General features: G+C 42.2%; 1 protein-coding gene across 1 annotated transcript in view; it reads left to right on the top strand.

Moving 5' to 3' along the window:
• The window catches only part of LOC122549835 (zgc:85777), a 78,686-nt gene that overhangs the window by 23,328 nt on the left and 41,067 nt on the right, over positions 1-14,291 (top strand). Inside the window, exon 2 of the mRNA XM_043689939.2 lies at positions 2,579-2,699. Within this exon, the coding sequence (XP_043545874.1) occupies positions 2,579-2,699 (121 nt within the window). The remainder of the gene's footprint in view (positions 1-2,578; positions 2,700-14,291) is intronic.

The raw sequence follows: 14,291 nt of genomic DNA, 5'->3' as shown, positions 1-14,291 counted from the left end.
CAATGGTGTGGGATCATTATGGGGAGATTGCATTTATATGGGACCACTGACATCACTGTAGGCAAAATTTTTAGTGCCTGCCTATGTCATGAGCCTGAGAAATCTGGTATGTTTTATATGTGCAGAGGAATCCAAGTCCTCTGTAGCCCAGGCTTATTGTGGCCAATCAAAATTTTTGTTATAATATTGTCACTATTCTTGTTGGTTCCATCACTCCTTTGACTGGAATCTCTACATAAATGAAGCCCGATTTACCTGGAAGCTAGTCCATTTAATCATTTTCAGTGTACAACCTCTAGTAATACACCATTTTGTCTGGTCTCAGTGAGAACTTGATGGATCTCTGACTTTGTCTCTGCCCTATTAGCCTCATTAGCTTTGTAAGAGGATGGGCTCCAATTTTTACTTGGCCGACTGGGACATTGCTGAAGATCTGGCATAGTTGAGCACATACATTTTTCTGCTGACAAACTCTGGTGGAGCTGTTAACTCTGGTTGAAATCTAAAGCATTTTCCTGAGTAATATTCAGTATTCTGGACCTCTAGAATCAGATTAATAACTTCTGTCCTGAATTGTTGTTTGATTTGGTGCCTACTAGTGCTTTGAACAGAAAATACTGGGAGTAATGGTGAGGGATAAAGTGGAATGGTTTCCTATTATATTTTCTACCTGCCACAAAACAATTCAAAAGTTGATGATCAGTCTTTAGGACATTTAGGTCATGGAGCTTTATGTCAGCTAATGTCTACAGCTGAGGAGCTAGCCTCTAAATGCCCACTGAAATAATTCCATTCTCTGTAACTTGCTGAGGATTTTGTGTAAACCATGACCTCCACAACAAGATGCTTAACCTTAATCGAATTACAGTCCAACGCTGAATTACACTAAATGCTTTTGTAAGACTAAGCACTGTAACACAAGGAGTGTTCAATGCTAGTATTGTAGTATAATAAATATAATGCATTAAGGCTGAAGAATCTTAGAAGGACCCATGTGTGCTGTGAATTAGTTTTGTAATTACAGATTGGCTAGATTTTTTGGCTAGATTTTGTAAACAGTGTATCATGTTTTTAAATGTTTCTAAATTAAATATTTAAAGATTGCTCCCTAACTGGATTTCACCTATTCTTTAAATTAAGTAAATAACTATGCTATGAGACAAAATTTGCTTGTTATCTTGCTATGTGGCTGTTGCACAAAGTCTTGCTGTACTGCTTTGGGTGCTTTGTTCCATGTTGTTGAGAGTTGAATTCTCATAATATGGGACACAAGTACATTGCACATTAAACACCATATGTTTAGCAGTATCCTCTCACTTCATTTGCACAGTACTAAAGCCCATTATGAAGCTGGAGCAGATTTGCTGCAGCACTTTTCCATTAAGGTACTCTCTTTTCATTTATTACTAAATCTCATTTCTTTGGTGTCCGTGAGACAATGGAGTAAACAGATGTTGTTTTGTTAAACTGACACACATGCCAGTAATTGAGTGCCAACAGTACTTCTTGACTAGCTCCCTCAGCTCAAAATCTATGCCCTCTAGTTCTGGACTCCCCGTCCCCAGTGCATAGGTTTAGGATGAGAGAGGAAGGATATAAAAGAGACCTAAGAGGCAACTTTTTCACGCAGAGGGTGGTACGTGTATGGAATGAGCTGCCAGAGGAAGAGGTGGAGGCTGGTACAATTGCAACATTTAAGAGGCATTTGGATGGGTATATGAATAGGAAGAGTTTGGAGGGATATGGGCTGGGTGCTGGCAGGTGGGACTAGATTGGATTGGGATATCTGGTCGGCATGGACAGGTTGGACCGAAGGGTCTGTTTCCATGTTGTACATCTCTATGACTCTATGATTCTCTGTTCTCATTGTGTTCTAACACTGGGAGCATTACAAATATAGTTAAATTAGTTAATCATATTGAATGAGGTTTGCTCTGTGGGTTGCAGGCTTATGGCGCAATGGAGGATCAGTGACCCTTGCAGTGTAATGCTAGAAGTGTTTCTTTTTAGCCATTATGCGTACAATAATGAAAGTAAAATAGAGCTTTAGTTATGAAGAGGGATGGAATTGGACTAGTGTGTTTTCCTTGGAGTTGGGGAGACTGAGGGAGACATGATTGAGATGTATAGCATTATGAGCACCATAGGATAGACAGGAAGAAACATTTCCTCGTAGCAGAGGGATCAATGACCAGGGGCATAGATTTGAGGTGAGAACAGGAGATTGATGGGATGTGAGGACGTTTTGCTTCCACACAGAGATTGATGGGAATCTAGCAGTCACTGTTTGCAAAGGTAGTAGATGCAGAAACTCTCCTAACATTTAAGAAGTATTTAGATGTATACTTGCAATGCCAAGATGTACAAGGTTATGGGCAAAATGCTGGAAAGTGGTATTAAAATAGCTAGCTGGTTGTTTTTGACTGATGCAGACTCGATGAGCTGAACAACCTTTTTCTATTACTTCTTAATTTAGCAATTTTTATTTAAATGAAGCAATGTATGTTTGTTATTAAGTTTTGTTGAATCATGTTTACTGAAAGATGCTGATAAAACATTAATGTTTTAATTTTAACAGATCATTGAGAAGAAAATTATTCCCTTTGTTGATAAATGGGAAGAAGCAAGGGCATTCCCAGCCCATACAATCTTCAAAATTCTTGGACAGGCTGGCTTCCTGGGTGTTAACAAACCAATAGGTAATCGGATGTATGATTCTATAATAATTTTTATAATTTCAACATATGTACTTTAGTAACAGCTTAGGATTTCTTTAGAAATGACAAAAAAGAAATAAATAATGTACAATTTCAAACAGACATCAAGTATTATATAGGAGAAAGTGAGGACTGCAGATGCTGGAGATCAGAGTTGAGAGTGTGATGCTGGAAAAGCACAGCAGGCCAGGCAGCATCTAAGGAATAGTGGAATCGATGTTTTGGGCATAAGCCTTTCATCGGGAATGAGGCGTGTGAGCCGCTGAGCTGCCAGATAAATGGGAGGGGGATGGGGCTGAGGGAAGGTAGCTGACAATGCAATAGATAGATGAAGGTGGGGGAGAATATGGTAGGCCAGAGAGGAAGGTGGAGCGGATAGATGGGAAAGACGATGGACAGGTCAAGACGGTGGTGCCGAGTTAGAGGCTTGGGTCTGGGATAAGGTGAGGGGAGGGGAAATGAGGAAACTGCTAAAATTCACATTGATCCCATGTGGTTGCAGGGTCCCAAGGTAGAAGATGAGGTGTTCTTCTTCCTCCAGGCATCAGGTGATTATGGTTTGGCGATGGAGGACGCCCAGGACCTGCATGTCCTTGGTGGAGTGGGAGGGGGAGTTGAAGTGTTCAGCCATGGGGCAATGGGGTTCTCTGAAGCTATCCGCAAGTTGGCGTCCTGTCTCCCCAATGTAGAGGAGAGCACATTGGGTGCAATGGATATAGTAGATGACATTTGTGGAGGTACAGGTAAATTTCTGTCTAATGTGGAACGGGGGGGGGGGGGGGTGGGGTGGTGAGGGGGAGTTGGATGTGGAACAATTCTTGTAAAACTATGGGCATTGGACAAATTAATGCACTCCCTTAAATTGAGTTTGTTGGCAGGAGAGCATTTAATCAGGCAGGAAGATTAGATTAGATTAGATTAGATTAGATTAGATTAGATTCCCTACAGTGTGGAAACAGGCCCTTCGGCCCAACCAGTCCACACTGACCCTCCATGGAGTAAACCACCCAGGCCCATTTCCCTCTGACTAATGCACCTAGCAATTTACAATGGCTAGTTCACCTGACCTACACATCTTTGGACTGTGGGAGGAAACCGGAGCACCCGGAGGAAACCCACGCAGACACACGGAGAATGTGCAAACTCCACACAGACAGTTGCCCGAGGCTGGAATTGAAACTGGGACCCTGGTGCTGTGAGGCAGCAGTGCTAACCACTGAGCTACCGTGCCGCCTTACAATGTGGAAACAGGCCCTTCGGCCCAACCAGTCCACACCAACCCTCCAAAGAGTAACCCACCCAGACCCATTTCCCTCTAACTAATGCACCTAACACAATGGGCAATTTAGCATGGCCAAGCCACCTGACCTGCACATCTTTGGACTGTGGGAGGAAACCGGAGCAGCCAGCAGAAACCCTCTCAGACACAGGGAGAATGTGCAGACTCCACAGACAGTCACCCGAGGCTGGAACCGAACCTGGGACCCTGGTGCTGTGAGGCAGCAGTGCTAACCACTGAGCCACCAAGCCACCATGACTGGAAGAACCCTGCTACCCTCCTTTTACCCTGAATTTAATCCATGGTGGGTAGACCTATGGACTGTCCTCCTCACCTCTGCTTATTGAGGTCCTTAAGTGGGCATGAATTGCACATTTAAGAGCCTCATCCCATTGCCGTGGTAAGCATGGGGTGGGGGGGAGGGTGGGGTGGTGGATGCTGGACCAATGACATGTCGGCGTCAGTTGTATATGCGCATGATCAAGTGGGCCCAACATCAGGATAGGTAGAGACTCACTGAAAGTCACCCTTCTGCTCTTGCTGCCAGCTGCTCTCAGTAACCAACCTGCAACCTCTTCTCCATTCACTCACCTGTAGCCTGGGATCCATTTCTAATGTTGAATCTCAAGTGGGTGTTCTACTGGAAGTAGCTCCTGCTTACACTCCGAGGTCTCAGAAAATCCTTGATTGATGGGAAAGTCACTCAGTGCTCAGGTAAATGTTTGAGTGGCACTCAGTGTCGCAGGTTTTTCCTGAAAGAGTTGGCTTGAGGATCCCATTTACTCTCCAGCTGGCAGACAAGACTCCTGTTGACTTCACTTAGTACTATCTGTTATCTTTCTTTTTTTTTCTGAATTTCTTGTTGTTGGGGTTTTATAGTACTCTTAAAAAATTAAGCAATTAAATCTAACTACAAACATGAATTTGGGTTATGAAAGTTATTTTTACTGTCTATCCCAATTTGCACCATACATCCTATGAGCTTTTTTGAAGCATCAGCATAAAAAGTTGCGATTGTCCTACCAGACCATAGGGTTGTTCTCTCATTAGAGAGAGACAGCTACTGGTGGTTTAACCTGAGGGTCACCATGCCTCACATGAGGGGGGAGATTGAGAAGCAGGGTCCTTAATGGATATTTAATGTGTGTTGTTGGCATCACTCTGGGTCACAAACCAGCCACTAAACAACTGCACTGAGCTTTAGTGGTGCAATCACAAAATAAAGAGTTCCAGAATATTGACACATCATGAAATGTCTACAATGTGTAACTAGGATGGTGTATATATTAAAGGATAGTTAATGGAAAGTTGATGTAATCACAACATTACAGTCCTTATTTTTGTTGCAAGTAAAGATTGCACGAAAGAGAAGTGTCAAAGTAACCTTGATGAGTTGTTATAAAATTATAACATTAGAAAATGTTCCAAGGCACTACACAGGAGTACTCCGAAGTATAATTTTATGCTGAACTCCATCAGATCTCAGGAGAGATTAAAAAATGATCAGACGAAGGCTTTTAAAGTGCATCTATAAGGGGGGAAAGACAAAGAGGGATGGGAGAGGTAAAGCGAGGGAGAGATTAGTGCTGCAATGCAATCAGTTGTAGGTCTTATACTTCAGCTACTTTGTGCCTTTGATAGGAGTAGATTTTGAAACTGCCAGTGCATCAGCCATGTGAATTGCTATATCCTCTGAGCTTCTTGAGCGTCATAACTTCAGCCAAGTAGTGTACTTTTCATCATACTTCTGATTTAAACCATTAAAAGGTAAAGTGGCTTTGAAGCATCAGGAGGTACATATTGGACAGTTGAGAACAGCAGCTTACTTTATACAGTAAGATACGCCTTCTAAGATGTTTCAACTGCTTTATAACCAATAAATTGTTTTTCAAGTACAATTACTATTGCTTTTCCTAATACAAAGTCCAATATCAGGAATTAAATGGATTACCAGGTGAATTGCTTTGGGTCTGGACCATTTTATTCCAGGAAATATTGGCCATGACTTAATCTTTGTGCTGCCATTGTTAGCTGTCTTACTAATATACTCATCCATTTAAGGGTTTAGTCCATTTTAACTCAGTCATGTAAAATGGTGGGTAAGCTGTCTGTGGTCAACAGAATAAGGTGAAGGAGAGCAATTTGTTGTATATCATCACCTCATTAGTTGGGGAGAAGTGGAGGCAGATAGTTGGGTGTAGGTTATTTGTCCCATTAGCTGCCTAGAGAGACTGCTTTAAGGAGACAAAATGATAATTATACTGTAGTTATCTTTATTTTCTCAAAAAGAATTGCTTTATCATAAATATAGTCATTTGGAGGCATGTTATAGCTTTTAGCGATTTCTGGCTTAAAGATGTTAGCCCAACATTTCTTGTGATAGTATTTTCACACAGGCTAATGAGGGAGGACAGTAATATTGGTTAAAGACAGGAAAGATTTAAAAGGAACCTAAAAGGGGCAGTCTTTTCACATAGAGGGTGGTGTGTGTATGGAATGAACTGCCAGAGGAAGTGGTGGAGGCTGGTTCAATTACAACATTAAAAGGCATCCTGATGGGTATATGAATGGGTCTAAAGGGATATGGGTCAAACGCTGGCAAATGGGACTAGATTAATCTGGTCAGCATTGATTAATTGGACCAAAGGGTCTGTTTCTGTGCTGTCCATCTCTATGACTCTGAATCTTTAGATCTTGAGAAGTGGTGTGTCAGCATTGGCAGGATGACTGGGTAATGTAGAAGTCCTAGGACAGAGAAGATGCAGCACAGTTCACATACTGTCAATCAGGAGGGAAGTATTGTTAAAGTTCCTTGATTAGACCCCAGCCCTGATCGTGAAATAATGACATAGAGCAGTAGAAGAAATGCTTAAAGTTAGGACAGATAAAACCAAATGTCTAACTTTCATCACCATATAGTAAGGTGTTTGAAACATGGCAAAGGTGGTCAATTGTGTGCTCCCAAATTGAGTAGTTTGAGTCGAGAAACATCTGTCGAGGGATTGCCCAGCTAATGTGGTTTTTATTCTGGAAGGTAGTTGTGGAATGCAGTTGAGCCCACACTTCCTGAACACAAATTGGAACCAGCCAAGACCCTCTAAAGTAGGTTGTTAAAAATCACCTCAATTCTCTGTTAGGCTCTTTTCCTGAGATTTCACACATGAGATGCAATTCGCACACACAAACTTCAACAAACAGTTAAAATCTATGAAAGCCAGGACAAGCTGGGTGACCCCCTTTGACATACTTCATAGGCGTGCAAAGTGGAGTCAAAGAAGCACCGAACAAAGAAAACACATACCTTTATACAGGTATACAGGTCAGTTGGTAAACCTTACAGATATTCTGGCCACTCCCTCCCCCCCCCCCCCCCCCCCCCCCCCCCCCCCAAATAACCAAATGTTATCCCAGGTACAGTGGTAGGATGAGGTCATCCTCAGACATAATGTAAACATAAATGCCCTATCCTGGGGAATCATTATGCAAACAATTTCCTGACTCCGTGATTCCCATGACGATATAGATGTGATATGTCCTAGCTTCGGGGCATGGCTATTAAAGCATTTCTGAATGGAAGGGACTGAATGAGAGTTTAATTTGATAATAGCAGGAGAGTAGTAGTAAATGACTGGCCAAATGAAGTGGGAGTCATCCACATTCCTGCATGAATATCATCCCCACCCATTTCCAGAATGTTCAGCTTCTGGAGAAAGACAGTACATTTTAACCCTTTAACATTACATTAATGTCCAGAGAGATGATGTAATGTTAAAAGATTGAATGATATCTACAACTTTATCCCAAATTTTTTGTTCAACATTTTGTCCCTGAGCCTTTGTCCCTCACCAAGGCAACTTAGGATCATTCAAACCTGTGACCTTCTCCACCGAGAAGGCCAAGGACAGCAGATACACGGAAACACTACCACCTGCAAGTTCCCTTCAACTCCATACATATTCCTGACTTGTAACTATGTTGCTGCCCTTCACTGTGATGCAAAATCCTAGAGCTTCCTTCCTAAATGGGCTAGCCCTAATCCTAATCCATCTGGTATAGGTACACCAGATGGACTGCAGCAGTCCAAGAAGGCACCTCACCATCACCTTCTCAAAGGAAATTAGGAATGAATAATAAATGCTAGCTAGCTTACGATGGCCATATCCCATGAAAGAATGAACATAATAATTCTCCATGTACTCCCCTGCCTACATATGCAAACTCATGTGAACCCATGATTTCCATCTACTCTCAATTACCTCTTATATTCCCATGTCAGCCAATGATCCTGTCCATGGCCTCTTGTAGTTTTATGCCAACTCATGCCAATCCATGACTCTCCAAACACCCTTTACCCTTGCATCCTCCTGTCAGTTCGCCCAATATCTACTAGACACAGTCCTCAGGTCCCATGCTGAAATGAAATAAAATAATTTGCTAAATATAATTATACAGTTCTCTATAAAAATTCTCCCATTAATTGAACATCCATTGAATAAATTTATAAAAAAACAATCTTTATATTCATAACTAGCTTTCCTTTTATCAATGTCTTTTAGCTATCAGTCATACTGAACCTACAACTTTACATTGTGATAATGATGGCTTGAGGAAAACAAGCATGAATAATGCTCTACTGATAGCACTGAAGAGTATTTGAAACTGCTGGAGAGATTTTTTAAACTCCCATAGACACATCCAGCAGTTTTGTTTACGATTTTTGAAGAGCTGCCCATATAAACAACTTCACAACTTAGTGTTCTATGGATCTTGCCCATCTTTTTAGAGAAAATGCAACTTTTCTAAAGATTGGTAAAAAGAGGCACAAAGTAAAAGCTTTTCATCTTGTACTCATCAGGACAAGGGCGCAATAAACCAGAATCTGAAAAGGAGCATCCATATCTATAGCATTCGCAGTAAACTCTGATCAATCAGAATGTTGCCATAGGAATATTCAGAAATTAGGAGTTTCTATGATCCTTTGAAAAAGGTGCAGTGCAAGTGCAAATTCCTTTTGAGTACATAAAAATGGATCCTGTGAGTTTATATAGCTTAAGATCTCTAAAGATTCTCCTCAGAATCTCTAAAGGTTCGTAACTCCCACACTACTGCATAAGGCACTTGATGTAAAAATAATGTCAGAGAAAGTAGAAGCAATATTGGGAATTTGGTTAATAGATTCTACTCTGCCATTTATTATAATCATGGCTGATACTCTACTCCAAACCATAGTCCCAGCTTCTCCATATCTATTGACGCCTTTAGTTACTAGAAGTCTATCTATTCCTTTTTTACTATAAATTCAGTAACTTGGCCTCCAGCGTTCTGTGTAAGAGAATTCCACAACTTCACCACCCCAGAATGAAAACAAATTATCCTCGTCTCTGTCCTAAAGAGTCTACTGTGTATTTACTGTGTCCCATTCTTAATAGACTCCCCAGGTGAGGAGAGCAACATTCCTGCATTTGGTCTGCCCAGCCCTATCAGAGTCCCTTCTCTTGTTCTAAATTCCAGCAAATACAGGGTGAGATGTCCCAATCCCCTCTCATATGACAAACCTGTCATCCTAGGAATTAGCAAGCTGGATCTTCACTGAATTCCCTCAGTGGCAAGTATATCTTAGGTAGGGAGACAAAAGTGCACTCAATACTCAATTTGTGGTGTCTCCAAGGTCCTGCACAGCTGCACTTGGACATCCTTGCAACTGTACTGAAATTCCCTTGTATAAGGACACCTAGGTCCCTTTTGTGCATAGACGCTCCCAATGTACCATTGTTCAATGAGTATTCTGCCATTTTATTTTCCCATTGCAAAGGCTACCTTCACACCTAATCATGCTATACTGCATCTGGTATTGTATTTACCCACTCAATTAGTTTGTCTCAGTCACCATGAAACCTCTTCTTCCCCACTTTGAATTCCCTCTTCCAAATTGCAGATGTGCATTGTGAATAGCTGGGGCCCAAGCATTGGTCTGTGGTATCCCACCACCTTCCACTCCAAAAATGATCCATTTAATGTCTGTTTCCTATCTGCTGAGCAATTCCTAATCTGTATATCACCCTCAATAGGAGAAAGTGAGGACTGCAGATGCTGGAGATCAGAGCTGAAAATGTGTTGCTGGAAAAGCGCAGCAGGTCAGGCAGCATCCAAGGAGCAGGAGAATCGGTGTTTCGGGCATGAGCCCTTCTTCAGGAATGGCCTTAAGAAGGGCTCATGCCCGAAATGCCGATTCTCCTGTTCCTTGGATGCTACCTGACCTACTGCGCTTTTCCAGCAACACATTTTCAGCTATCACCCTCAATATCATTGTGCTTTAATCTTGCACACAAACTCTTATGTGACACTCGATTAAAAAATTTCTAAACATAAGCCATATCCATTGGCTTCCTCAAGTCTATCCCACTGGTTAAGTCTTCAAAATACTCCAGTTGTTTGGACAAAGGTTATTTCATTTCAGAAATCCACATTTACTTTGTTTAATCCTATTGATTTTTAGGCCTTGGAGATTTATCAGCTTCATTCCTGTTAACCTCTCCAGAAGTTTTTTTTACTAATAGTAATTTCTTTCGGTTCTTGCCTCTCAATAGCCCTTTGCTTCCTTCACATTTCTGGGAGGTGAGCAACATCATCTACAGTGTACATGGATCAAAAGCAGTTGTTTAATTGCTTGACCATGTCCTTGTTCTCTATTATCAAGTCTCCCATTTCAGACTCGAAGATATTTGCCTTCACTGAATATTTCTTTTTACACACTTGTGTGTTTGAACTCATCACCGTGTTTAGGCAATAGTGAGGACTGCAGATGCTGGAGATCAGAGGTCTAGATCAGAGTGGTGCTGGAAAAGCACAGCAGGTCAGGCAGCATCCGAGGAGCAGGAGAATCGACGTTTCGGGCAAAAGCCCTTCAGCAGAAAATGCCTTCCTGATGAAGGGCTTTTGCCCGAAACATCAATTTTTCTGCTCCTCGGATGCTGCCTACCAGCTGTGCTTCCTTAGCACTGAGTTTGCCTGTCCCTTATGAATTTAGTTGCCAATACAAAATTGTCGCATTCCATCCCCATCTGCCTCCCCAATGCAGTGATAATAGAATTTGTCAGGAATTGGGATTGCCAGGTGCTTTTGAATCTGATTTTATCCAATTTTATTACAAGAGATCTAAGTCCAGGTAAATCCGAAGCTTAGTCAAAAAGGTAGGTTTTAAGGAGCATCCTAAAAGGGGAAAGCAAGGTAGGGAAGCAGAGGCAAGCGAGAGAACATATGGAAATACACTGGGCTTGCGCAACTAAAGGCACAGATATCAATAGTAAATGAGTTAAAATTAAGACTGGATTAAATTCCATATTTAACAGAGCACAGAGGGGCATAGGGGATTTCGAGATTAAAGAGAGAAGATGCAGAGGCTATGGAGGGATTTAAAGATAAGTGTGAGAATATTAAAATTGATTCCTTGCTTGAGTGGGAACCAATATAGGCCAGCAATAGCATCATAGAGATGTACAGCATGGAAACAGACCCTTCGGTCCAATCTGTCCACGCCGACCAGATATCCCAACCCAATCTAGTCCCACCTGCCAGCACCCGGCCCATATCCCTCCAAACCCTTCCTATTCATATACCCATCCAAATGCCTCTTAAATGTTGCAATTGTACCAGCCTCCACCACTTCCTCTGGCAGCTCATTCCATACATGTACCACCCTCTGCGTGAAAAAGTTGCCCCTTAGGTCTCTTTTATATCTTTCCCCTCTCACCTTAAACCTATGCCATCTAGTTCTGGACTCCCAGGGACAGGACGTTGTCTGTTTATCCTATCCATGCCCCTCACAATTTTGTAAACCTCTATAAGGTCACCCCTCAGCCTCCGACGCTCCAGGGAAAACAGCCCCAGCCTGTTCAGCCACTCCCTATAGCTCAAATCCTCCAACCCTGGCAACATCCTTGTAAATCTTTTCTGAACCTTTTCAAGTTTCACAACATCTTTCCGATAGAAAGGAGACCAGAATTGCACACAATATTCCAACAGTGGCCAAACCAATGTCCTGTACAGCCGCAATATGACCTCCCAACTCCTGTACTCAATACTCTGATCAATAAAGGAAAGCATACCAAACGCCTTCTTCACTATCCTATCCTGCGACCCCACTTTCAAGGAGCTATGAATCTGCACTCCCAGGTCTCTTTGTTCAGCAACACTCCCTAGGACCTTACCATTAAGTGTATAAGTCCTGCTAAGATTTGCTTTCCCAAAATGCAGCACCTCGCATTATCTGAATTAAACTCTATCTGCCACTTCTCAGCCCATTGGCCCATCTGGTCCAGATCCTGTTGTAATCTGAGGTAACCCTCTTCGCTGTCCACTAGACCTCCAATGTTGGTGTCATCTGTAAACTTACTAACTGTACCTCTTATGCTCACATCCAAATCATTTATGTAAATGACAAAAAGTAGAGGATGCAGCACCGACCCTTGTGGCACTCCACTGGTCACAGGCCTCCAGTCTGAAAAGCAACCCTCCACCACCATCCTTCTGTCTTCTACCTTTGAGCCAGTTCTATATCCAAATGGCTAGTTCTCCCTTTATCCCATGAGATCTAACCTTGCTAATCAGTCTCCCATGGGAAACCTTGTTGAACGCCTTACTGAAGTCCATATAGATCACATCTACTGCTCTGCCCTCATCAATCTTCTTTGTTACTTCAAAAAACTCAATCAAGTTTGTGAGACATGATTTTCCACGCACAAAGCCATGTTGACTATCCTGAATCAGTCCTTGCCTTTCCAAATACATGTACATCCTGTCCCTCAGGATTCCCTCCAACAACTTGCCCACCACTGAGGTCAGGGTCACCAGTCTATAGTTCCCTGGCTTGTTTTTACCGCCCTTCTTAAACAGTGGCACCACGTTTGCCAACCTCCAGTCTTCCGGCACCTCACCTGTGACTATCGATGATACATATATCTCAACAAGAGGCCCAGCAATCACTTCTCTAGCTTCCCACAGAGTTCTCGGGTACACTTGATCAGGTCCTGGGATTTATCCACTTTTAACCGTTTCAAGACATCCAGCACTTCCTACTCCGCAATCTGGACATTTTGTAAGATGTCACCGTCTTTTTCCCTACAGTCTATATCTTCCATATGCTTTTCCACAGTAAATACTGATGCAAAATATTCATTTAGTATCTCTCCCATTTTCTGTGGCTTCACACAAAGGCCGCCTTGCTGATCTTTGAGGGACCCTATTCTCTCCCTAGTTACTCTTTTGTCCTTAATATTTTTGTAAAAACCCTTTGGATTCTCCTTAATTCTATTTGCCAAAGCTATCTCATGTCCCCTTTTTGCCCTCCTGGTTTCCCTCTTAAGTATACTCCTACTTCCTTTATACTCTTCTAAGGATTCACTCGATCTATCCTGTCCATACCTGACATATGCTTCCTTCTTTTTCTTAACCAAACCCTCAATTTCTTTAGTCATCCAGCATTCCCTAGACCTACCAGCCTTCTCTTTCAACCTGACAGGAATATACTTTCTCTGGATTCTTGTTATCTTATTTCTGAAGGCTTCCCATTTTCCAGCCGTCCCTTTACCTGCAAACATCTGCCCCCAATCAGCTTTCGAAAGTTCTTGCCTAATACCGTCAAAATTGGCCTTTCTCCAATTTAGAATTTCAACTTTTAGATCTGGTCTATCCTTTTCCATCACGATTTTAAAATGAATAGAATTATGGTCGCTGACCCCAAAGTGCTCCCCCACTCACATCCTCAGTCACCTGCCCTGCCTTATTTCCCAAGAGTAGGTCAAGGTTTGCACCTTTGTAAAAACAATGACTGCAGATGCTGGAAACCAGACTCTGGATCAGTGGTGCTGGAAGAGCACAGCAATTCAGGCAGCATCCGACGAGCAGCAAAATCTCTGATCAGTGGTGCTGGAAGCACCTTCTCTAGTAGGTACATCCACATACTGAATCAGAAAATTGTTTTGTACGCACTTAAGAAATTCCTCTCCATCTAACCCTTTAACACTATGGCAGTCCCAGTCGATGTTTGGAAAGTTAAAATCCCTTAACATAACTACCCTATTATTCTTACAGATAGCTGAGATCTCCCTACAAGTTTGTTTCTCAATTTCCCTCTGACTATTAGGGGGTCTATAATACAATCCCAATAAGGTGATCATCCCTTTCTTATTTCTCAGTTCCACCCAAATAACTTCCCTGGATGTATTTCAGGGAATATCCTCCCTCAGCACAGCTGTAATGCTATCCCTTATCAAAAATGCCACTCCCCCTCCTCTCTT

The sequence above is a fragment of the Chiloscyllium plagiosum genome, unplaced genomic scaffold, assembly GCF_037043375.1.
Source record: "Chiloscyllium plagiosum isolate Xiang-an unplaced genomic scaffold, Cpla_swu_hap1 HiC_scaffold_5, whole genome shotgun sequence".
NCBI lineage: Eukaryota > Metazoa > Chordata > Chondrichthyes > Orectolobiformes > Hemiscylliidae > Chiloscyllium > Chiloscyllium plagiosum.
This window is presented reverse-complemented; position numbering and strand designations above follow the sequence as displayed.